General features: G+C 46.0%; 1 protein-coding gene and 1 long non-coding RNA gene across 6 annotated transcripts in view; one reads left to right on the top strand and one right to left on the bottom strand.

Moving 5' to 3' along the window:
• Nucleotides 1-291: 291 nt before the first annotated feature.
• On the top strand, nt 292-1,642 carry LOC106925407 (uncharacterized). The gene is made up of 2 exons (XR_001419835.2): nt 292-950; nt 1,038-1,642. It is a non-coding gene; the product is annotated as an uncharacterized LOC106925407 (long non-coding RNA).
• Nucleotides 1,643-4,091: 2,449 nt separating this feature from the next.
• The window catches only part of LOC106925395 (uncharacterized), a 35,284-nt gene continuing 13,751 nt past the window's right edge, over nt 4,092-25,624 (bottom strand). For 2 of the 5 annotated variants that reach the window (XM_014999706.2, XM_088004519.1), the window contains exons 16-30: nt 25,094-25,217; nt 21,829-21,962; nt 21,631-21,678; nt 20,680-20,789; nt 20,343-20,511; nt 20,160-20,264; nt 8,389-19,089; nt 7,643-7,713; nt 7,387-7,423; nt 6,996-7,145; nt 6,759-6,875; nt 6,423-6,514; nt 6,153-6,245; nt 5,964-6,078; nt 4,092-5,321 (exon numbers count right to left, since the gene is read on the bottom strand). In XM_014999706.2, coding sequence (XP_014855192.2) covers nt 5,163-5,321; nt 5,964-6,078; nt 6,153-6,245; nt 6,423-6,514; nt 6,759-6,875; nt 6,996-7,145; nt 7,387-7,423; nt 7,643-7,713; nt 8,389-19,089; nt 20,160-20,264; nt 20,343-20,511; nt 20,680-20,789; nt 21,631-21,678; nt 21,829-21,962; nt 25,094-25,217 — 12,225 coding nt within the window. In that variant the 3' untranslated portion in view covers nt 4,092-5,162. The remainder of the gene's footprint in view (nt 5,322-5,963; nt 6,079-6,152; nt 6,246-6,422; nt 6,515-6,758; nt 6,876-6,995; nt 7,146-7,386; nt 7,424-7,642; nt 7,714-8,388; nt 19,090-20,159; nt 20,265-20,342; nt 20,512-20,679; nt 20,790-21,630; nt 21,679-21,828; nt 21,963-25,093; nt 25,218-25,624) is intronic. The other 3 variants (XM_014999707.2, XM_014999708.2, XM_014999709.2) reach the window with 3 other exon arrangements.

The following is a 25,624-nucleotide window of genomic DNA, read 5'->3' as shown; positions in this document are numbered from 1 at the left end:
GCAAGACCCAAACACAGCAGCAAAACTGTGACAGAACAGAGAATCAAGGTGATGCATTGGTCTAGTCAAAGCTCAGATATCAAGTGGAGGTTTTTCCTCCAGATTTGATAATTTATGAAAAATAGAAAGAGTGAAATATCTCCTCTGTCCTGGAAATGTTTATGCATAACAGATAAAAGTCAGATTGATTCTTATCTAATGTAAGCGGTGCACCTGAACGCACCGTGAGCCGTAAAGAGACAGAGAGCTGATGTCAGCAGGAAAAGAGGAAAAGATTCCAGTCAGTTTTACTGTTTAGATGGATTTTTATTTTATTTACACATAATTACTGTAAAAGTGATTTTTCTTTACTCATCATGTCGGTTCACATGTTCCTGTGTTGGTGCTTTCAGAGGATTAATTAAAATTTAAATATGCAGATGAGATCATATTTCAGTGGGTGTGTTTCTGTCCTAAACTCTGTTATCTTGGCTGTTGGATGTTTGTGTTGATTGTAGGCCAGTTTCAGACTTTAGTTTGTTCAGCTGTAACCTTCAGACGGCTGCAGGTTGACCTGACCTTGACCTCTGGAAGTTTACTGTTTCAGGAAGATTTCAGACATTTAACTCCATGAATATGTCAGTATTTTAATTAGAAATCCAGACATTTAAGCAAAAATCTGTCCTTTAAGTTGAAAGTTCATAATTTTGTGTGAAATAATTTGTTAATTGTACCTGGAGGTGTTAAAGTGTCAGACTGAAGCTGAAGCTGCTGCTGTGTTTTAACTGGTGATTGAAAGCAGCTGGTGATGAAAACCTCTTCCAACATGTTGGAGCCTCTGCTGAACACGGACAGCAGGGGAGGAGTCTGGATGTGCGGCGCTGGCGAGGGGCGTCGGGGGTCCTGCTGGGGAGGATCTGGTTCCTATGGCAACCAATGAGCCACTCTGGGAGCGGGGTCATGCATGTGAGGTAAAGATGCTGAAGCCGAAGCAGTGGGCAGAGAATTAGAGCTGCGGCGTTTTATGTTTGCATGTTGGTGTTTCTGGACTCCTGCAGGTCAGAGAGCCGCAGCTGAGCAGGAGGATGAGGAGGGTGAGATGATGAAGAAACCAGAAACAGAAAAAAGACGAGGAAGAGGAGTCACAAGTCTGAGCCGCTCCAGAGAGGCAGTGATGAGCGAGGCGTCTGTCCGGACACGTCCGCCGGCCCAAAGCAATTCCAGAGGCGACGAAAAGGCTGAGCGGTGGGATCACAGGCGTGTTGGACGAGCCTCCGCCCGGCTGCCTCCTCCTTACACCACCAGCACCACCAGCACCTCCAGCAGCAGGAGACCCAGTTAGTAACTGGGACATTTTATAGGCCAGGCGGAAAAAACTCAGGACTAAAACAGGTAACAGAGAAAACCTGCAGACTGAGACAATGAAACAATGAAAACAATGAAAACAATGAAAACATCATCATCATCATCATCATCATCGCTGCTGCTGCACATTTAAAGCTCAAATCAGTTTCTCACATTTTAGTTCTCTGTAGAAAAAACATAATTATAAATTCATTAAAGAAACTGGAATATCAAGATTTATATGGAGGGCTAAATATGTCACAATTCAACAAAAAGAAAAAAAATCACTTCAGTGAAATAAATAACATTTAAACTATAATTATTTACGTGTTTTGAGTAGAAAGCAATTTTGCTTTACAAAAAGCACAAATGTTATGTATTATTATTTCATGGTTCCATGTTGCCTCTCATTGTGAATATCTTATATTTCACCTGTTAAAGCCAGTAGGTGGTGCTAATGCTAGCTGTCATCTGGATTAACCAATCAGATTTCAGAGCCGCTTTAAATGAACCACAGTAACAGGTTCAGTCCTGAAAGGTAAAGGTGGATTTAATAAAACAAACTAATTTATTTTATAGTTCATCCCATCAGCAGAATGAAGGTTTGGTAACTGTGAGCCATATGTGTCGCCTCACAGATTTAGCTTGAAACAGATAAAAACCCTAATTGTGAATTCTTTTGTCAAAGATTTTGACTTAAGAAATCCTGATAATTTCCTCATCTGCCAGTAGAAACCAAAGACAGAGTAAAAATAAAAAAAATAAAAAAACACCCTAAATACCGTTATAATAAAAAAGGTGAAACATTCAGAAAATAAACTAAAAAGATCAGGGTAGTGAACTCACACCCCTGTGGAACTCCAGGAGTCGTTTTCAAAGTCAGCTGATATTTTCAGTCGTTGAATTGTTTTTGAAGGTGTTGAGTCTTCAAGGCAGTGACCAGATGCTCTGCCTCATTTCTCTGGTCGGGTTAAATCCTCTGATGGCTTTGACTCTGGGATGTGATGAACCAGTAATAAACCAGTTTGTCAGTTGATTGAAAGGACAAGTCCCGTCTGTATTCCTGCTGTTAGACATCAGATTTAATGACATGTGAGGAAGAAGAGTCATCCTGGATGCATCAGCTGTGGGTTCAGATCTGATGAAAACATCGTTTACTTTTGAGAAGCCTTCAGTGTTTGGCCTCCTTTCTGGCTCAGTCCACCTCTGAAGGCACATTAATCATAGCAGTTTCCCACATGCTTCTCTCCTACTCCTCCTCTTCTGTTCCTCCGGTGCTGGAAGCAACTGGGTCACCCTCAACTGGAGAACCGCTTTAAGGCTACCGGAGCAAACCGAGATGCAGATTTCCTTCTTTTATTAGAACCAAGTCTGAGCGGAAATCCAAAGCGAGTTGACTTCAGGTCGGAGTGAGACAGCATGGCTCAGGTTTTTAAATGTCCATGATTCATCCCCACCAGCAATGGAAACTGGAGTCTAATATTGGACTTCATTGCTGAAAGAGACATAACTGACTTCTATAAAAGCTGTAATTCGCCTCTGATCAGAACCTGAAGGTTGTGTGAAGCAGAGAGAGAAGCCGTTTTCCTGAGGAAAGCCCACTCTGCCTCCAGCACGACGTCATGTTGAATGAGATCAGATCCAGTCTTAGAGAAGAAGAGGGAACTTCTCCATAAATGATTTAAGACTTTGACGACTCGGCTCTGAGGAAATAAATTAATGATCACTTCCTGCAGCTGAAATAACTGGAAAATGGGCCAAATTCACGAGGAGACACAGATCCCACCTCTGTGACGCCGTCAGCATGGTTGGCTCAGGTTATACTGGGATGTCCTGCACAGGACACCGGCAGACTCTGCCCTCTTGTGGTAGAATGAGCACATTACATGAAATAAAAAAATCGGTTATCCTTGTTAATATCAAACTTAACATTTAAAAATAATTGTACTTTAGCCTAAAAACAGAGGTTAATATAATGATTAAGGCTTTAAGGTAACGAGTCATCAGAACCAGTTCAGGTAAACTGAATCAAATGAAGATAATTATTCTGAGCTGCATTTACACCCAAACATCTAATTTATGTTCATTTTTTCCAATTTTCACCAGTTAAACCTTTAAAAAACTTTACTAATGAGATCATGCTTCCTCAGTATAGCAATGATATCATGTATTATTTCACATTTTCCCCACTTTACATTTATTTAGTGCAATTCACAAACAAACTCATATCAGACCTGTTGATAACACAAACGGGTCCAATTCAACCAAACCTGCTCCAGACGGCACCGCTAACTAGTTAGCTGCTCTAAAGCACTAATCATAAACAATAGCTTAGCTTATGCTAAAGTGCTAAACCTGAAAACAATGACCAATCTCAACCATTATGTTGGGCCATTGCATCGACCAATCACATCTAGTCTTGTTGAGCTTTATTCAACTGAATGTTTACAAAACTGACGATTAATTTAGTACTTCAGAATTTATCTGGAAAAAGTAATTTAGGAAAAACTAAGTATGCTAAATGTTAGCAAAAATGCTAAGGTGCAGAAAACCCCCCACCTCGTCCATCAGCTGAAATGCGCCCACTTCTGCTGGACAGTATGAGCATCACATTCCTCCAACACAAAAGAAGAAGAAAAGTTTATCTTTTTAGAACTATACAGTGAAAATGTCCTGCTCTAAAAACACCAGAAAAATGATGTGCATGTTTATAAAACAAGCATTTTTCTCAACATTGGCTTCACCTTTAAAGCAGAGAAAGAAGCAGGTGAGAAGTGATCTGATGAACTTTATTAACGTCTTTCTGAGATGATGAAGGATGAGCTGAAAAATGTCACTTTATTGCACAAAGTTTAACCTCGAGCCTCTGAGGCGTCGCCAACTCGGAAAAAGAGACGCAGTAAAGAAAATATGTCATTTTTCAGTAGTTTCACCTTTTTCCATAAATACATTCGGTTCCGTTTTTCATGTTGGAACCTCAAACTTTTATACAAGTAATTACAACTACGCAGCAGAACCGCAGCTTTCCCCTAAACCGGATCAGTTTAGGAGCTGTAATCCGATCCGCTTTCAGGAAACTTCTGATTTCATGGAAAATGTACAGAGGAATATACAAACATAAATACATCATGTACAGCCCAGGCTCTGGATACTCATAAATACAGGAGGATCTTAAATATCTGCAGATTATTTCAAATGGCACACACTGACACATCTCCTCATCATCATCATCATCATCATCATCATCATCATCGTTACCATGGACAGTTTCTCTGCCGCCTTTGGCTTTAAAGGGAGCGGTGCTTGTGAGCTTCCATCAGTGCATAGTTGAAGTCAGCATTACGATTGATTATGTGCAACTCATGGCGTGAGGCAGGGCGGGTGAAGCAGCGGGGGGTGAGGATGAGTTCGCTCAGGGAGGCAACGGAGACGTTCAGTAGTGTTACCGGAGACCGGACCGAGGTTTAATCATCCCGTCTCCTTTCAGACACAAAAACCTAAAACTACGACTATTCAAGAACTCCAGCTCCTTCCTCTGATTATTAAATTGTAAGAAAACCAAAAGGAGAGCCATGATTAAAGGCTTGTTTCACACAGACATTCAATAACTCAGTTTAACAGAAAAACCTGGTTGCAGCTTCGCTCTCTACAGGTTGACAGAAGCAACGATAAACCCAGAACCGCTGCAGGAACTGTGCAGCTGTCTGGTGTTTAAATATTAGTGCAAGTGTCCTGCGACCTGCAGGAGTCCAGAGGGAGCCGCAGCTCGTGCAGCTCTGCTGGTTTTAGTGTTTTAACACAGAAACGCAGTTTAAACCGCAGGAGACCCTGAGGGTCCACTACCAGGCCCCGCTGAGGCACATCAGGACCACCACGTGGATGGTGAGCAGGTAGGCCAGGAAGAAATACCGAGAGCGAGCGCGACCCGTCAGCAGCCTGGAGAAGTAGAGGCTCCGCCCCCTCAGCCACCGGCGACACGCCACCATGCCACCTTTCACCTGTAGGGGGAGACAAACCATCCATCAGGAAAACACACTGAAGCTCCACCTGAAGAACTCCACACCAAACTGATGCCAGACCGGATGAGACCGGAGCGTAAAGACCCGACCTGCTGGTCTGGAAATCTAAACTCACAATTAAATGCTCCCACAGTGGAATAAGGCAAGCCCAGTTGTCATATAATCAGTTACATGGCAAACCATATTTAGTGTTTCTATTTCTCTATTTATTTTCTACTTTCCATACCAGCCATCAACACAAGCTTTAATGTAATATTATATTTTGACATGTTTTATAATGTTCAAGTTATGATGGAGTATTAGAGCCAGGCTAAGAAATTATTTATAATAACAAGAATAAAGTCATAATAATACAATAACAACTTTTTCTCAATTTTTCTCTTTCCTCAGGTTATATTATGACTTTATTCTCATAATTTAAAATTCTCTTAGTCGGTTTTATTTTTACTATCAGAAAAATACCAGCCAGTTTTATCTGCCCTGTAGGGGGCACCGTTCAGTTCAAGCTGGTAGAAACAACCAAGGACTCCCAGAAAGGTTCCCTAAGCATGTTGGTGTTTAACAGGAAGGTATTATAATTAAAATGAAAACTAAATTAAAGAGTGTTGGAGTGATACTGACCTTCCGTGTTATGAGCGGCTGGTTTGGGTTGAGGCTCAGGGCTTCCCACTCCTCCTCTGCTTCCATCTCGATGCTGAAGTCCCTCTGATTGTCCCTGGACAGGCCGGATGCAGCGCTGAGCAACAGAAACACATTTTAAACTGCAGCTTTTCACAGCCGGACTCTGTGAGAGGTCTGTGAACGCCTCACCTCTTCGCTCTGTCCTCCGCCAGCCGCAGCGCCTCTTCTGCACTCTCTCTCCTCGCTCGTTCATCAGCCAGACTCAGCTCCACCTCCACAAGCCTTCACACACACACACACACACACACACACACACACACACACACACACACACACACACACACACACACACACACACACACACACACACACACACACACACACACCATCCAGGTTCACTGATTTTACTGATTTCATGAGTGGAGGATGTTATAAGGATGAGATGGAAGGTGTGGTCACCTCTCCCGGAGCTGACTGGCCTCTGCCGCCTCGCTGACGGAGTCGCTGCTCCTCTCCTGAGGAGCTCCAGGAGCCACTTCAGCCGCGCCCTGCTGTGTGCAAACACCAGGCTTTAATCCAACATGTCCGCCCTGATGGCGTCAAACGGTGCAAACAGAACATGATGAGTTTTGTTTATTTAATTTATCAGGTTTTAAAACCCAAGAATCCAGTTTGTTTGTGGACAGAAGGTGCAAACAAAGCAGAAAAGATTAGATTTAATCTTTTTGCCTCCATCTGGTGTGGAACTAGCAGCATGGACACCAGTGACGGCTGCAGGTGCTGTGGAGGGTCTACCTGGCCCTGGATCTGACTCTCCAGCCAGTGGCAGCGGTTCTGGCTGTCCCTGAGCGTTTGGGAAACGGCCCTCAGCTGGCCTGCGACCGCAGCTTTCTCCTCCACCGCCTGCTGCAGCTTCAGAGAGGAAGACGAGGGACGAAGGTGGATGAGAAGCACGTCATCTCTCAGAAGATCTCGGCTTTGGTTCGGCTGGCAGCTGTGAATGGCCTCCAGAGGAGCCGGGCTGTTTCATACCTTGGTGTTGAGCTGATGGAAGTACTGGTCCCGCTGCTGGATCTCATAAACGCAGCGCTGCAGGTCTCTGTACAGCTGCATCTTCTCAGCCTCTAACCGACTCACTGCTGCCTCCTGGCTGCTCTGGCCTGCCAGCGCAGCCGTTTCCTTCTGTATGAAAAACTGGATTATTTGGTGTTTTTACTAGATATTAAGTCATATTGTCACTAAATGTCCAAGATTAGCTGTAAATAAAAACCCCATAAAACTCAGAGGAAAAGGATAAAAATGATTGAAAAACATTCATAGTTCAGTGAAATATTCTAATATACCATGTGACAGAATGAAGAACTACTGATGTAGAGTCCATGAATTGAAAAGAATAGAAATATATTTTAGAAGAGCAGCTTACTTTAATGGGCAGGGTGTCCTTCCTCTCAGCTTCAGACCTAAACAGCAAAATAAAAAATCATTCTTAATATCTGTAACTGACAAAAGTCATGAAGTTAGAAAAAAATAGTTTTTACGAAGAAGCAGAATGATTTATTTTCAAGCCTTTCTGAATGTAGAAACAACAGATTAAAATGAAAACACTCCAATCATTTTCCAGTCCAGGCGTAAATCCCTCTAAAATTGGATTTTGATCCATATGCAGTTGGGCGTTTTACCTCAGATGTGCAGTGTTTTGCTGATAGCTGCTGGTAGACTGGTGGAGCTCATCAGATTTCATTTCCTTCACCTGCAGACATAGAATCATGTCACAGATCATCAGCAAACTACGCAGAAATATGACAACATAGAACTGAAATCAGGGCAACTTAAAACATTAGACAGCATGCGATGTTTTAAATAGAAAACCCATCAACCATTAGTTAATCAACAAGCAACAAACTGAAAATGAGAAGGCAAGAAGCAGAACGCAGCCAACCAATAGAAAACCAACTATCAATTAAAACTAGTAAGAAACCAACAAAAAACAAAAAGGCAATCAATATAAAAGCAGCAAATAGAAAACCAACAGCCAACCAACAGAAAACCAACAGCCAACCAATAGAAAACCAACAGGCAACTATTAGAAAACCAACAGGCAACTATTAGAAAACCAACAGCCAACCAATAGAAAACCAACAGGCAACTATTAGAAAACCAACAGGCAACCAACAGAAAACCAACAGGCAATCAACAGAAAACCAACAGGCAACCAACAGAAAACCAACAGGCAACCATCACAATGAAAGCAGGCAACCAACAGAAAACTGACAACCAATTAACACAAAACCAACCAATAGAAAACCAACAGGCAAGCAACAACCAATCAAAAGGCAACCCACACTGATCCAATAGTTAAGTAATATCTAATAAACATCTAATCATCCAGCAGTCAAACCGATATCGAGGTGATGACTCCACTTACCAGCCCATCATTCTCATCTTCGAAGGCACCGACGGCTTTTTCCTTTTCCATGATCGAGGTGAGAACCATCTCTGCACTCGACCCTTGTTTGGATTCAGCCTCTCTTTTGGCACCAGCCAGCTCCTCCATCAGCCGGTCGCGATCGTTCTGTAGGCTGGCCATGGATCTGGAGAACGCAGACAGCTGCCTGCTGTATGCGCCATTTTCCAGAACCACCTGTTTCAGCTCTCGTTCCTTCTCTGACAGGGCCTTCGACAGTTCATCCAACAACTTGCTCAGCTCCTCGTGTGCATCTTTGCCCTCTATAGCTTTTAATTTGAGAATAAGGATGTCTCTTTCTTTAGCATATCCGGCCAGGTCTGAAGACGCGTCCTGCAGACTGCGCTCAACTGTGTTCAGAGCCACCTGACTCTGCCGGAGTTCTTCGTCGTACCTGTTCCTGAGGGTCTTGAAGTCCTCGATGAGCTGGTCTCGGTCATTCTGCAGAGCGGCCATGGCTTTGCACAGAGATTCATTCTGAGCCTTCAGGTCTTTGTTTTGTGATTTAGCTTCAGCTAACTGCTGCTCCAAATCCAGCAAATCTTTGGCGAGCTCCGCCACTCTTTGATCTGCCGTCTCACGCTCGGTTCTCATCAGCTCCACCTCCCGCTCAAAGGTGTCCAGCTCACTGTTGTATTTATCTTCAGCTTCAGCAAGTTTTTTGTCAGTCTCTTCTTCCAACTGTTGCATTTTGCTTTTGAGCTCATCGACCGATGCTTTCTGGGAGAGCAGTTTCTGCTGGAGGTCGCTACATTCAGAGGCCTTGGCCGCCATGGCATCCTGTAAATTGGCAATGACCCTGCCCTCATTAGTTGTCATTCTTTCAGCTTCCAGTTTGGAGACTTTACCCTTGAGTTCTTCATTCTCCGTTTTAATCGCATTACTGTCTTCCTGTTTCTCTTGGAGTTCCAGCCGAGAATCTCTGAGCAGCTTTTCAGTGGAAGCCTTTTGGATTTCCAGGTTTTTGATCACATCCTGCTGCTTCTGAAGCAGAACCTTCACCTGGTTGTCTTTAAGGGACAGTACCTGATTTAAATCCTCTCGGTAGCGCACCAGCTGAGCCCTGAGCATGGCGTTCTCAGAGTTCAGATCATCCATTTGATGCAGCAACTTTTTGATTTCATGCTTAAAGCCTTTGCTTGCACTGCCCTCACCATCAGGGGAACCTTCTTTATCCTTCAGCCCCAACTGACTCTTTGCCTCTAGTACTCTGTATTCGGACATCAGCCGCTCCCGTTCGCTCTGTAAAGACACCATTGAGTTCTTGAATGACTCCATCTTCATCTCCATCTGTTCCTTTTCTTGAACGGATCTGCTCAGTTGAATTTCAAGACTTTTGACCTTCGCCTGAAGAGCTCTTATCTCTTTGTCCAGCCTCTCTCTTTGGTAGCGTGACGACGTGAGTCTGTCTTCATAAACAGACACCTGGTTGCGATAGTTAGCCTGGAGTTGCTCCAGATACCCGGACATCTGGCCATCTTTGCAGGAAAGCAGGGAGGAGATCTCGGCATCTTTGCCCTGAAGGAGTGTTTTCAGTTGAAGTGAAATGCCCAGCTGCTTGTCAAAGTCGGCCTGAATTCTGTCCCGTTCGGTTTGTAAAAGGTGCAGCTGAGCTTCTGTGTCAGCGTTGAGCTTCTCCATCTGCTGAAGACGAGGCTGCAGCTGGCAGAGCTCGTCCTCTCGCTCTGCCAGCTGTCGGTTCAGGCCGTTCTTCTCTTGCTCCAGTCTTTCCACTCGACCACTGAGTTCCTTCACCTGAACAGTCATGAGCTCCAAATTCTCACTCACTTCAGCATTGGTTGCGCTTACGATAAACATCTGACGCTGATGAGCAGCGGCAGCAACTGAGTACTCATTCAACGTCCTTTCCAGTCTTAGTTTAGCCACTCGAAGTTCATTCACTTCCTTTTCCTTCTTCCTCAGATCCTCCAGGAACCTTGTGATGGTTGACCCTTGTTCCAGCAGTTGCTTGTCTTTCTGGTGGAGGCTCTTCTGGAACAAATCATCCCATAGTCTGGAGGTGTCAGCCCCATGAGGAGTGGAAGTCAGAGCAGAAAGCTTGGCTTCGCTGGTCTCAACCACTCTCCTCAGAGTGTTTATCTGGAGATCTTTAGAGTGCAACTCCTGGATCAGTTCATCCAATCTTTCATTTTCCTTCTCTCTCAGATTCTTCAGCTCATCAACTTGTTGCTGTAGCTGATTCTGCATGAAGGATTGTCTCTGTGTTTCTTCAGTATGTTGTGATGATTTAGTTTCCTCTATCTGTTTAACATTCTGGGATATCTGAAGAGCCAGCTGCTCCCTTTCAGACTCGGTACTTGTGATCTTTTCCTCTGCCTCCTGGAGGAGCTTCCTGATCTTTACCGACTCGGATTCGAGTCTCTTGCTACTCTCCTCTGATGCCAACATCTTCTCAGAGTTCTTCTTCAGCTCTTTCTCCAAATGTTCACAGGTTGACTGTGAGCTCTTCAGGGAGTTTTCCAGATCTAGAATCACCTCTTGGTACCTGATGCAGTTTTGTTGGAGCTGATTTATCTCCTGGTGCTTTTCTTTGAGCAGCTCTTGCAGCTCCTTCTTCACGTTCTTGGATCCCTCGTTGCCTCTCTGAACAGTCTTGAGTTTCTCCTCAAACTCTCGGACCAACTTGAGCTGCTCCAGCTCTTTTTCTCGACAGACCCGATCGCTCGTCTCCCTGCTCGTTGCGAGCTGCGCCGTCAGCTGAGCGTTTTGGGTTTGCAGGACATTGACAGTCTCTGTCAACTCATCAATTCTTTCTGAATTCTTCAGGATCACAGTTTCCAAATATTCGTTCTCGTTTTTCACCTTGTCCGAAATCTCCTGGGTGTTCTCGAGCTCCTCCTGCAGCAGTGACTTGTCGTCCTCCAGGATTCGGACCTTCTCGTTCAGACTGATCATCTCCTGGCTGTGCTTGTTGAGAATGTCTCGGAGCTCTTTGATCCCATCGTCTCGCTTTCCCAGCTCCAGCTCCAGCTCCTTCTGGATTTCTTTCAGTCTTTCAGAAAGATCCGCCTTCTCCTTCTGCAGCAGATTGCTTATTTCCAGCTGTGCGCTCAGTTCTGTTTTTTGTGCTTCAATTTGCGCCGTCAGTGAGTTATTCAAGCTGAGAGCTTCATCGAGCTTCAGCTGCATGTTGTTAGCGTTGTTGTTTGATTCCAAGCGCTTCTCCTCCAGAGAACAACTCGCTGATTCTAGTTTTTCAGCCAGCTGGGTGTTTTCTGCCTGAATCGCTGAGAGTTTCTCTGCCAGTTGGGAAATCTCTGCCTCCAGGTCCTGGTTTTTGTCTCTTAGCTCGGACACCACCTTCTCGTGGTTCCCATCGAGCTGTGAGAGTTGCTTTTGAAGACTCTGATTCTCCTCCTCCAGGTTCTCGATCTTCTGGCGTTTCTCTTTGGAGAATTTGTGCATCCTCTCTTTAATCCTCTCGTTTTCCTCCTCCGCCTCTTGGGCTCGTTTTTCCAGGATCTCCTTCTGGGTCTCCTGGTCATGGATTCTTTTCAGAGCTTCCTGTCGCTCTCTCTTGGCTCCTTCCAACAGCTGCCTCATCTTGTCCATTTCACTGCTCACGTTTTCGTATGCTTGCAGCAGAGACTCGTACTCTTGCTTCAGCTCGGCGTGCTTTGACTTCCATTTGGTCAGCTCCTCGGTTTGGGAGTCTTTGAGCGACTCGAGCTGGCAGGAGAAGGCCTGTTTCTGCTGAGTGATGCTCTCGATGGTTAACTTCAAACTGTCGCAGGCTGCAGAGAGGCTGCGGTTGTCGTTCAGGATGCGATCAACATCAGCGACCAGCGCGTCTCTTTCTTTGAGGACGGATGACACAGAACCTTCCTGCTCCACGTTCTGTTGCTGCAGCTTCAACAGGGATGACTTCAGATCCAGGAACTCTGCTTCCTTGGCTTCCTGTTGAGCAGACAACTTCTCGACTTCTTCCTTCAGCGAGGCGTTTTCCTTCATCAGATCTTTTCTGGAAACTAAAGCTGCTTGAAGTTTCCTGGTTAGAAGTTTGGTTTGGTTATCTTCTTGGGATCTCTGAAGCCCCTCAGCTTCGGTTCTCATCTTTTCAACTGTGACTTCATGCATCTTGATTTGGTGAACCAGCTGCAGCTCCAGTGAAGTGATTAGTTGATCTTTCTCTGAAACTTGAGCCTGAGAAACTGACAAAGCTTCATCTTTCTCCTTCAGTTTCACTTCAAAGTTTTCTGCACACTTGCAAGAGGAAGCAACCTGGTCTCTGTTGACTTCATCTTTCTCCTCCTTTACGTTCTGCTGCTTCAGTGCAGCCATTTCACCTTTCAGCTCACTGATTAACCTGTCCAGGTTTTCTTTATCCACCTTCAACAACTCCATTTCTTGTTGGATTTCTGTGAAGTTTAGCTTCACCTTTTCAGTTTCTTTGACCAAAACTTCTTTTTCCTGCTCCGTCTCTGTTAACTTCTTTTGGATTGCTAAGGACTCTGAAGATTTCTGTGAAATCAAACCAGCTGCTTCATCCAGTTGTGTTCTCAGCTGGTTGCTTTGCTCCAACATGGCTTCCTTTTCTTTCATTAACATGTGAAGCTTTTCCTGGTTTGCTTGCTTCTCTTCCTGGAGTTGGTTCTCTAAAGTCACAGTTCTACCCAATAACTCCTGATTCTCCTGATGCCCAGCTTGATATTTCTCCATCTCCTGGGTTTTCTGTTCTACTTCTGCCTGAGCTTTCTCCAGGTCGCTCTGAACGCTCTGCAGAGTCGACTTTAAAGCAGCTTCTCTTTCTTCAATCTGAGCAAAAGCTTCGTTTTTATCAGCCATTTCAAGAGAAATGCTGTCAAATCTGGACCTGATGGTTTCCAACTCCGTTTGCAGAGACTCTTTGACGTCTTGCAGAGATTTGTCCTTCTCCTCCATGAGCCGTCGTAAGGAGTTTGCTTCGTCTAGATAAGATGTAGAGGTTTTATGGAGCTCCTCCAGCTCCTCTGCCTGCAGCTGGTGTTGAGCTAAGAGAGCCTTGTGCTTCTCCTTCAGCTCAGATAGCTCTTCAGTAAGCTTCTTCTCATTTTCCTGAGCCTTCTTGCGTGCCAGCAGTGCAGCCTGGGCCTTTTTCTGCAGAGCAGCTTTTTCTTGCTTCATCTGAGCCAGCTCCATCTCCAGGTCTGCAGCAGCGGAGGAAGACTTGACCTTCAGCTCGTCCTGGAATGTCTTCATTTCGTCCTGAAGCTCCTCCAGTTTCTGAATCAAATTGTTTTTATCTTGTTCGATGTTTTCTGCTCTGGACTGAAGCTCCTCAATGACAGAGTTTTTCTCCTTGACTTTTTCTAAAGCGTCACACAAGCTCTCCTCTTTTTGCATTAATGTGCTCTGCAGCAGCTGTTTTTCAGACTGTAATTGCTCTGCAGCCCTTTCACCAACTGCTTTGTGTTCAAGTATCTCCGCATCAAGAACAGAAATTTTTTCTTCATACGTTTGTTTCATTTCATTCAATTTTTCCTGCAAAACATACATTTTATTGTTCTCTCCTTCTTCCTTTTGCTTCTCGTACTCATCGATCCTTTTCAGCAGATCTTTCCTCACAACCAGAGCAGCCTGAAGTTTCTTCTTCATGGCCTCCTTCTCTTTGGATGCAGCAGCGAGCTCCTTCTGCAGATCCTCTGTTTCCTTTGCGAGCTGAAGCTTCTCAGAGTTCTCCGTCTGAAAACATGAAAGCTGTTCCTGGAGCTGCAGAGAAATCTCCTGCTGAGCACGCTCCATGTTCTCTAGCTGCGCTGACAGGGAGGCGTTTTCCTCAACCAGCTTCAGCCTCTCGTTGGAGGCGGCCTCGATGACCTGAGCGATGGAGGCGTCTTTATCCTTCAGCTGCTGGCTGAGCGAGGAGAGCAGCTCCTTCTGCTGGCTGACCTGGAGGCTCATGCAGCTCATCTGCTCATCTAAGGACGAGTTCTTCTGCAGCTCTGCATGAAGCTGAGCCTGTAAATTCTCCAGAGCTTCCTGTTCCTTCTCTTGGCTGCTCCTTTGATTCTGCAGCTGAGCAGCAGTTTCAGCCAGGTCTCTCTTCACAGCGTTTATCTCAGCTTGATGACTCTGGTGTACCGACTTTATCAGGTCTTGCAGTGATGATTCTTCTCCTTCTCTACCAGAAGAGTTCGTTTCATTGTTGTTTTTCAGAATTCTTCGTAGCTCGTCTTCTGCAGCCGACAGCGACTGCTGCAGGCTCCGGTTCTCTTCCTCCCTCTCCTGGATGGAAGCCAGAACTCCCTCCAGCTGGACTCTGGATGCCGACGCCTCCAGCTCTTTAGCGCTCAGCTGGTCTGAACCTTGCATGACTGCAGCTGACGCCTCTGCTAGTCTGTCCTGCAAACCGTCTAAGTCTTCCTTCAAAGCATTAACTTTAACATCTTTGGATTTCATTTCAGTTTTGAGACGTTCTAACTGTTCTGTGAGCAGACTCTTGTCCTGCTTCTCCCTGTCCAGCAGCGACAGCCACTCCTTCTCAGAGTCCTGCAGAATCTGCTCTATTTTTTGTATGTTTTCTTTCAACAGAGACAGCTCTTGGTCTTTGGCACTAACCTTGGCTTGTAGGCTCTGCTTTTCCTGCAGCTCCCGATGCCGGCTCTGCTCCAGCTCTTCCCTCTCCGCCTGCAGCTTGCGGTGCTCCTCCCCGGACAGCCGTAGCTCCTCGCTCAGACTCTTGTTGCGCTCTTCCAGTTTCTGCATCTCTGAGAGCAGCTGGGCCGCCTGCTTGGCCTGAGCGCCGTACTGGTTGTTTATTGCGTGAAGAGCCATCTCTCTCTGCTCCAGGTTCTCGGTCAGAGCGTTCATCTGCTCTGCGACCTGAAGATGTTGGGATTTAAGTCTTTCTATTTCAACCATCAGCTGAGTTACACTTGCCTGATGGGATGCCAAGGCGTCCTCTTTCTCTTGGGACAGGCTGGAGTTCAAGGCCTGGCTTCTGTCCAGCTTGTCCCTGATCAGAGACACTTCGGTCCTCAGAGTCTCCACGGTGGTTTCTGCTGTCTGGCGCCCTCTGCTGGACTCGTCTATTTGTGCTCGAAGGTCGTCGACCTCCTCTGTCCGTTCAGCAAGGCGTTTCCTGACGTCCTGCAGCTCCTCCAGGGACTGGGCGTACTTTTCCTGTAGGTTGGTGAAGGCGCGCTGCGTCTCCTCTGCTGACCTCTTCAGGTTTTCAGACTCGGCAGACAGCAGCTGGTTCTGACTCTGCAGCTGGGACGCCATCTCTGTGCTTTCCATGAACTGCGTCTTGAAGAGCGAAGCCTCGTCGGCTCTCCTCTGAGCTTCCTCCTCAGACCGGGATCGCTCCAGGAGGGCAGCGTCTTTTTCTCCCAAAGCCGCCCTGAGTCGTTCCGCCTCAGAGGCCTGGACCTGCAGGGAGCTGCTGAGCTTGGAGACGGATTCCTCCAGGTGAGATATCCTCTCTTTCAGGCTGTGGCACTCGGCCTCTTTGCCTTGCAGATGTGAGTTGAGGTTCTCCACGGTGGCGGTGGAGTGACTCTGATACTCGAGGCTCGACTGCTCCTTCTTCTCCAGGGCGTCTTTCAGCGCGCCTGACTCTGAGGTCAGAGTTTCTACCTGACCTCTGAGGTTGGAGGTCGTCTCCTGCAGCTCTGACAGCTGTTTCTTCAGAGTGTCATTGTGATCTTTGACCTGCTTCAGCTGCTGCTCCTGCTGCTGGACAAAAACTTGCAGTTTCTCCAGGTTTTCATCCTTTTCCTGCATGGTGGATCTCATTGTCTCCGCCTCTGACTGGACGTCTCTGAGCTCCTTCTCTCTGTCTGAGATTTCTGCTCTCAGCCTGCTGATGAGCTCCAGCTCATTCGCCATTTTCTGCAGCTCAGCCTTCAGCCTGCAGTTCTGGTCCGTCAGCGCCTGCATGCTGTCCCTCAGGTCGGTCACCTCGGCTTTGCTCTGCTGCAGCTGCTGCTCATTCTCTGCAGAGAGTTTCTGCAGAGAAGCTTTTAAACTGGAGATCTCCGCCTCCATCTCTGCGGCGCTCTGGTTCATGGCTCCGATCTGACTGCTGAGTGAAAACACCGACTCGCTGCGTTTCTTCAGCTCCTCCCTGTGACTCTGCAGCTGCTCAGTGACCTCCTGGAAGGCCTGCTCTTTCTGCTCCAGCTGCTGTCGGATCTCAGACGTTTCTCTCCTCACTGACTCGGCTTCTTCCTGCAGCTTCGATGCCAGCTCTCTCTGAGTCAGAAGCTCGTTCTGATAAACTCGACGTTCCTCTGCCGTCTGGTTGAGCGCCGAGTCTTTCTCCATCAGCGCGGCCTTCAGAACCGAGCCCTGCTCCTGCAGCATGGACACGGTGTCCTGCAGCTGCAGCAGCTGGTCCTGCCGGGCCTCCAGCTGGGCTCTCTGCTCAGAGACGGTTTTCTCCGCGTCTTTCAGCTGACTGACCTGCTCCTGTAAACTCTGGAGGTGTTCCTCCGCCTCGCGCAGCATTCTGGACAGACGAGTGCATTCGTTTGTCTTCTCCAGCAGACCTGCAGCCTTGGACTCTTGGCTTTCTGTCAGGATCTTCCTCAGCTCCTCTCTCTCTTCGGTCTGAGCGCTGATGGTTTTCTGATTGTCTTGGATTTGGTTTTCCAGGCTGGAAGCTTTTGCCTGGAGGAAACTTTTCTCGGCTGTTAAGTCAGAAACCAACTGGATGTTTTTCCCCAACTCTTCCTGTAATCTCTGGTTATCAGCCGTCAGATTGATAATCTGAGCCCTAATCTGGGAGTTCTGCTCAGCAGATGCTTCCAGTTGTTGGGTAAGCTCAGAAACAGTCCGTCTTTGTAGAGAAATCTCGTTTTCTTTGGACTCGCAGGCGAGGCGGAGGTTCTGGTTTTCCTCGGTGAGAGTCTGGAGGTGGGAATTTAAATCATCCATCTTGGTTTTCCTCGACTCCGCCTCAGATTCCAGTTTTCTGGTATTTTCTCTGAAGACGTTAACTTGGTCGTTCAGAGACTTCACCGCCTGGTTTCTGTCGTTCAGTTGGTCTTTGTGTGTTCGACACGTTTCCTCCTGCTCTTCAAGTCGCTGCTTCAGCTCAGAAAGCTCTTCGTTCAGGGATCCAGCTTCAGCCTTCAGCCGGGTCTCTTCCTCTTCCTTCTGTTTCAGCATCTGGTCCGTCTCCATCAGCCCAGACTTCAAACTGGACTCTTGCTCTCGAAGCAGAGTCAGCGTCTCCTCCAGCTGCGTCAGCAGGCTTTGCTGCGTTTCGGTTTTGGACTGAAGGTCAGCGGCGGTCCGCTCCGTTTTCTCCACCTGCAGCCTCATCCGGGTCGCCTCCTCCTCCTTCTCCCTGAGCGCCTCCAGCAGACGGCTGCATTCGCTGGTTTTCTCCAGCAGGAGCTCTGAGTTGGAGTTGTTGCTTTGCTCTATGACTTGGTTTAAATCCTCTCTCTCTCTCTGCAGCCCTTGAATGACTCTGTTGCTGTCAGAAAGCTGCGTCTCCAGTGCAGATATTCGGGTGTGGAGGGAATCCCTCTCGGCTGTAGCTTCTGAAACGGCTCTGATGCGTTCGCTGGCCTCCAGCTGCAGCTTGTCTCTGTGTTCGGTGATGACCTGAAGCTGTTCCTCCAGACTGCCGTTGAGCTGAAGAGCAGCTGTAACTCTTTCACGGAGCTCGTCTGTTTGGCGTCTCTGAAGCTCCAGCTCTTCGTTCAGCCCTTTAAGTTTTACCTCCAGCTCTTGTTTTTGGGTCTCTGTGCTTCTTAAGACCTCCTGGACTTTGGAGATGCCTTCAGACTGATTCTGGATCTCATTGTTCAACCTAACCTTCTCTGAGTCAAACTTCTGCCTCTCCTCTTCCACCAGTTTATCTGCTGCCCTGATTTGATCTTCCAGAGATCTTATTGCCTCAAGTTTCTCCTCTAATCTCCTGGATAATGTCTCAACCTGGTTGCCGTATTTCTCCACCTGAGCTAAAAGTTTGTTTTGCTCGTCTTTAGAGGATTTCAGCTCCCTTTCCTGAATCTGTTCCTTATCCTTCAGCTCCTGCTGCAGTTTTTCTCTGGTCGTGTTTTCGTCCTGAAGCTGCAGGATCTTTCCTTCGGACTCCTGCAGCCTTTGTGCTGAAACGGTGAGCTGCTCCTTCAGGGAGGAGATGTGAGTCTCACATTCAGAGAGATGATTCCTTTGGCTCACGTTCAGCTTCTGGATGTGTCCTCGCAGCTCCTGGATGGTTTTCTTGTCGCCTTCGGCCTGCTTCAGCAGGTGCTCCGCCTCGGCCGCCTTGGACTCTCCTTCCTCCTTGGTTTTCTCCAGCTCCGCCTCGGCATCCTTCAGCTTCCCCATCAGCTCTGTGATTCTGCTGTTCAGGGTTTGCTGGTCGGAGTTCTGAGAGTCCCTGATGACCGTAGCTTCCCGCTCAGCCTTCCTCAGAGCGCTCTCCACCTGGACCAGGCTCTCCTCTTTCTCCTTGACCTCCTGCTTCAGCACGCTGAGCTGCTCGGCGTACTCGGCCATGTTCCCGGCCAGGCTGGATATCTCTCTGTCCTTCTCCAGCAGAACATCCTTCAGACTGTCGATTTCCCGTTCGCGGCTCTGGAGGTCGTGGATCAGCTGGGCTCGCTCTTCCAGGTGAGCCGAGTTCAGCTTGTCCAGCTCCTCACTGGTCTGGTCCAGCTCCGTCTGCAGCGTTTCTATGGTAACCTCTTGCTTTTGGGCCTGAAAATAGTTTTCAAAATAAGTTATTATGATCAAGAAATGACACAGAAACACCAAAATTAGCAGATTATTTGTGCTAAATTACATCTCTATCCACATTGGAACCCCAGAAAGGTTTTGTGAAATTAAACGCATCTTTTAGGCAGCTGCATCATTTCACATCGAAAAGTTTAGAGAATCGTAATTTATGAGTGAAGCAATAATCATGATATAAATACAATGAAAGCAGTTTTAACAAAGTTTATTTAAACTATTAATTTCCTGTTTTTCTAGATCATGAATAAGATTTTAAGTTTTTTTTTTTTAAATTGGAAAGACTGGAAAACATTTTAATCAAGCCAAGCGTGTTTGGATCAGCTTTAGTCCGGAAACGACGACAAGAAAATTCCTCCTGGAAAATCTGTCCAAATCTACAAGCTGAGGAATAATCAGGGAGTTTAAAGCTGAAACTGCAGACCGACATGTTGGGGTCACCATGTCGCCATGACAACCTTTAGGTCATCGTGTCCAAACCGTTTCACCAGAGAGCCACGGAAACGCTATCATTTTTATTAAAAACTCCAAAAATAACCAAGTGTGCAATGTTTCAGTGAAACATGGCTATTTTAGAAAACAAACTGATGTTTATGTTATTGTAAATTTAAAACTGAATTTTGTAGATTTGCCAAAACAGACCGGAATGCAAGAAAAAAAAAAAGAACGTTTCCGACCAACCATAACAAACGTAAACCTGTGGAGACAAAGATCTAAAACTCCAGGAGGACCCGTGATGCTGCGGGCTTCTTATCATAAACATTAATAAAAAATCTGGCAGGAGGCTGATGATGGCTCGTTGGGCCTTTCAGCAGGAAATAATCATCTCAGTCTGAGAGCCACAGACACACTGAGGCCTGAGCTGAAGACAGAACCAAACCTCTGAACCAACGGCCGTGCCGCAGAGGAAAATACTCAAACTGGACTTTCCTAAACTTCCCAGCATGAAATGGTGCAGCTGCAAAGAAAGATGAACTGATTGAGACACATCAGGGTGGTCAGTAAGCATGGAGGGCTTTTCGCTCTGCTGGACACACCTTCTCCTTCAGCGCACTCAGCTTCTGCGTCAGGTCTGCAGCCTCAGATTTCAGTTCGGAGCACTGCTTCTCCGAGCTGCTGCATCTCTTCGTCACGTTTTCCAGCTGTAAGAACGAATCCAGACATGAAGGCTGAGGAGACGCCTGGGTTCCTGAGCGGTAAAGCAAAGCTCGGGTTCTCACGCTGTGGTCGGTCTGCAGGAGTTTGTCGGAGAGCTCTTTGACCTGGATCTCCCTCTGGCTCAGCGTTTCTCTCAGGCTGTCGATGAGCTCCAGCTTCTCAGACGTCTTGGCCAACGTGTTCTCCTTCTCAACCAGGGAACTTTCCAGGCTCTCCTGGGTCTCAGTCAGTCTGCACAGACAAAAAACTCACTCTTTACGGTCATTCTGTCTTCCTGGAGTAATTATAGTAGTAACATAAACCTGAACTATTTTTATTCAATGTGACACCAGCCCCTGGCCTATGGGAAGCAGTTGTATGATTTTCTAAGTGAAACGTGAGCCGTCAGCAGCACGTTACCCTTTGAGCTGCTCGGTGAGGCTGTTGACCAGCAGCTGGTGTTTCTCGGCGTCTCTGCTGTGCTGACTGCGCACGCCGGCCAGCTGGCTCTGCAGTTTCTCCGTCTCATTCTGTGGTGACAGAAACAAAACGGTCAAATTACGATCAAGATCACAGGATCTTAATTTCAGCACAGCAAACAGACCTGAAGTACAGCAGCTGTTCGCGTTTACAAAGGAAGGCAAACTGGACTTTAATGTTGAATTTGGGCCAACATGTTGAAGCATAAAGAGTAAGAACTAAAGGATCTTAGTTAGTTTTATTCATCCATCTGATACTTTAGTGGCACAATAAGAAACTTTACTTCAATCTGCTGCAGTTTGGGAGAAACTAAGTTATTTCTAAGTATTTATCTGTGTTTTTATACAGTTTGCATGAAGGTAATTAGAATAAAATTTTAACTCAGTTAACAGATCAAAATATTTAACTTTAGACAGATTTTTCTGGTCTGTACCTCCGAGTTCCTTGCGGTGCCCCATCATTGAAAAATGGTTAATTATGTTTTAGCAGTGTGTGTTTTCAGTTCCTACATAAATGGCGCCCAGCGTGGGGAACCCGACCCAAAGCTGTCGCCACATTTAGAAACCATAAATGTTTCTAAATGCTGTGTTGGTTCGTCATATTCAGTCCCAGAGAAACACAGTGAAGTTTGTTTGTAACCTGTTCCAGGTATGAAACCCACATTTCTTTTCTATTTGCTTTGTAAATGTGCTTGTAGTTTGGTTGAACAGGATTTGTGGAGAACATCATTTCCACCCTGTGCCACATTTCAACGTTCAGTAATGAAGACGCGACACCGAGTGAGTCAGCGCTGCATGTCTGTGGTTAACCAAGCACGCCAACCACACCGTTAGCCACCACCACCGCCAGAGGTGCCTCCAGCGCACACCAAACATGAGCGACCCAACACACCTGAGAGACCCAACATGGCTGCTCTTCTTCATCTACATCAAACGTCACCTGTGTTAGAAGGGTTTAACATGCAGTTCACTCGTCATTTCACCAACTTATTCATCAGAGGGACGGTTACATCGCCCCAGTGTAAGGCGGTCTTTAAGAAGGTGAGCGGTTGTTAGAGGTATCGCTGCGATGCGGGGAGCAGGAGCGTACCTGCAGCGCCTCTATCCGGGCCTGCAGCTGCAGCCGGTCCTCCAGGTCCTGGCACCGCTCCTCCAGGCTCAGGATCTGCTCCTGCAGCTGGTTCCTCTCAAGCTCCAGCTCCTCCACGACGGAGCGCAATCCATCTGCAACCGCCAGGAGACGCAGGTAGAAATGTAACCAGGAGAACGAAAACTTCATTTACTGAGATTATATTCCAAATGGTAGAAAAGAAATGTGCAGGAAATTTTAAAATATTTGTTTCAGGAAAACCTTTGAGGCGTCATCTAGTTTTCAAGCGGGTCAAATTTCATAATAAAAAAACATTTAAAAATGGAAATAACGTGTTATTTAAAAATGATCGATATTCTAATATTTTAACTTATTTTTACAAACATTAATGATTTGATTTTAAAACTTAATTTAAAATATACAAGGTACATTTAAAAATATGTTTTAAATACATTATAATTACATACCCATTTTCTAATACTTTAAATTTTATTTTTATAAACCGTAATTAAAAAATTAAAACCAAAGGAAGAAAAAAATTATTAGTTTTATAATAAATAACTAGTTATTTAAAAAATGTTTAAAACAACTATCAAATGTTATTTTCATAAACATTTATTTAATTTTGCTAATTAAATAAATCATAAATAAAACGTATAAGGGTGAGAAAACAATAATAAATACTGTTTATTTAATAATTGCTCATTAATGAACATCAATATTACCACTTTGATTTTAAAAGGGTAAAGAATGTCAGCATGTTTTATTCAGGGTGAAGAAAACAACATTTCAGTTTGTTCCCTTTAAATCACCAAAAATTACATCAGTTTTCAATCTAAAACATCTGTTAAGAATCTGGTGTTGAAAGTGCATTTTCTGTAATCGACCATCTGCAGATAAAAACTGATGCAATGTTTGGCTTGGTGAGTAAAATAAACCCGAAGCAGGTGAAGGAGGAACGTTAGGAACAAAATGGGAGAACATCGTGCAGAAACACCAAAAAACACCAAACTTACAGCAGCTGGACGACATGTTTAAACCCACATTCACAACGATGTCACTGAAACCGACAGCCTTAATCAGACACACAGGCAAACACTAGCCAGCTCAACCAGCATGCACGTGTCTGACAAATTAAAATCTTAAAAGTGACGATAAGATGAGGCACAGACGACTGGGCCACAGCAGAGCTCTGGAAACCAAACACACACAAAAACCACAGATCCCAGTGGGTTTTACCAGAGATCCCAGTGGCCTTTACCAGAGAGCCCAGTGGTTTTTACCAGAGATCCCAGTGGTTTTAACCAGAGATCCCAGTGGTTTTTACCAGAGATCCCATTGGTTATTACCAGAGATCCCAGTGGTTTTAACCAGAGATCCCAGTGGTTTTAACCAGAGATCCCAGTGGTTTTAACCAGAGATCCCAGTGGTTTTAACCAGAGATCCCAGTGGTTTTAACCAGAGATCCCAGTGGTTTTTACCAGAGAGCCCAGTGGTTTTTACCAGAGATCCCAGTGGTTTTAACCAGAGATCCCAGTGGTTTTAACCAGAGATCCCAGTGGTTTTAACCAGAGATCCCATTGGTTTTTACCAGAGATCCCATTGGTTTTTACCAGAGAGCCCAGTGGTTTTTACCAGAGATCCCAGTGGTTTTAACCAAAGATCCCAGTGGTTTTAACCAGAGATCCCAGTGGTTTTAACCAGAGATCCCAGTGGTTTTTACCAGAGATCCCAGTGGTTTTTACCAGAGATCCCAGTGGTTTTTACCAGAGATCCCAGTGGTTTTTACCAGAGAGCCCAGTGGTTTTTACCAGAGATCCCAGTGGTTTGTACCAGAGATCCCAGTGGTTTTAACCAGAGATCCCAGTGGTTTTTACCAGAGATCCCAGTGGTTTTTACCAGAGATCCCAGTGGTTTTTACCACAGATCCCAGTGGCCTTTACCAGAGATCCCAGTGGCCTTTACCAGAGATCCCAGTTGTTTTAACCAGAGATCCCAGTGGTTTTAACCAGAGATCCCAGTGGTTTTAACCAGAGATCCCAGTGGTTTTTACCAGAGATCCCATTGGTTTTTACCAGAGATCCCATTGGTTTTTACCAGAGATCCCAGTGGTTTTAACCAGAGATCCAAGCGGTTTTTACCAGAGATCCCAGCGGCTTTTACCAGAGATCCCAGTGGCTTTTACAGAGATCCCAGTGGTTTGTACCAGAGATCCCAGTGGTTTGTACCAGAGATCCCAGTTGTTTTAACCAGAGATCCCAGTGGTTTTAACCAGAGATCCCAGTGGTTTTAACCAGAGATCCCAGTGGTTTTTACCAGAGATCCCATTGGTTTTTACCAGAGATCCCATTGGTTTTTACCAGAGATCCCAGTGGTTTTAACCAGAGATCCCAGTGGTTTTAACCAGAGATCCCAGCGGTTTTTACCAGAGATCCCAGTGGCCTTTACCAGAGATCCCAGTTGTTTTTACCAGAGATCCCAGTGGTTTTAACCAGAGATCCCAGTGGTTTTTACCAGAGATCCCAGTGGCTTTTACAGAGATCCCAGTTGTTTGTACCAGAGATCCCAGTGGTTTTAACCAGAGATCCCAGTGGTTTTAACCAGAGATCCCAGCGGTTTTTACCAGAGATCCCAGTGGTTTTAACCAGAGATCCCAGTGGCTTTTACAGAGATCCCAGTGGTTTGTACCAAAGATCCCATTGGTTTTTACCAGAGATCCCATTGGTTTTTACCAAAGATCCCATTGGTTTTTACCAGAGATCCCATTGGTTTTAACCAGAGATCCCAGTGGTTATTACCAGAGATCCCAGTTGTTTTAACCAGAGATCCCAGTGGTTTTAACCAGAGATCCCAGTGGTTTTAACCAGAGATCCCAGTGGTTTTAACCAGAGATCCCAGTGGTTATTACCAGAGATCCCAGTGGTTTTTACCAGAGATCCCAGTGGTTTTTACCAGAGATCCCATTGGTTTTTACAGAGATCCCAGTGGTTTGTACCAGAGATCCCAGTGGTTTGTACCAGAGATCCCAGTGGTTTTAACCAGAGATCCCAGTGGTTTTTACCAGAGATCCCAGTGGTTTTTACCAGAGATCCCAGTGGTTTTTACCAGAGATCCCAGTGGTTTTTACCGGGCCAGACGGGAATGAACAGCCAGTCATCCAACATGGTGTTATGGAGAAAACAAAACAAACCAAAGGACCTGAAGCTTCCCACAGTGCAGGTGACTGAATGCATGCCGGTGGAAAGCTGCCTGGCGGGTCTCACACCTGTGTCAGGAGAACTGTACTCGGGCCACCAACCTCCCATGTTCTCTCCCTCCATCGGGGTCGTGCTCTCCGAGGTGCTGCCCGGGTTCTGGAAGGACGCCTGTCCGTCGAACTCAAAATCCTCCTAAAAACATGATATTTACATTAAAAATCCACTCTGTGGCTGCAAAGCAAGCCCACACCATCCACCCTCCACCACCGTGCTCCATAGATCATAATGAGTTTAGGCTGATCTGCTGGGTTCGGTCCAACACGTCCTTCACCCAGATGCAGCTTTGCCAACCTAAATCTGCTGCCATCTTGCTTCTAGACAGGCCTTCTCCTTTTACCCATTCGAGCAGCCATATTGGCTCAGAGTCATGACCTTTGACCTTGATTGTGCTAACTGAGGCCTGTAGCGTGAGAGATGGTGGAGGGACATCCACTCCTGAGAAGACTGGCGGCTGTCTGAGAGGTTTTCCTTTGGGGAATAATCGATTTTGCGGAAAGAGGCAATTTGGAGATGACCTTTGACCCTTCCCAAACTGTTGC

Source organism: Poecilia mexicana, unplaced genomic scaffold (assembly GCF_051168715.1).
Source record: "Poecilia mexicana isolate PSO_F unplaced genomic scaffold, ASM5116871v1 scaffold_3, whole genome shotgun sequence".
NCBI classification, from domain to species: domain Eukaryota; kingdom Metazoa; phylum Chordata; class Actinopteri; order Cyprinodontiformes; family Poeciliidae; genus Poecilia; species Poecilia mexicana.
This window is presented reverse-complemented; position numbering and strand designations above follow the sequence as displayed.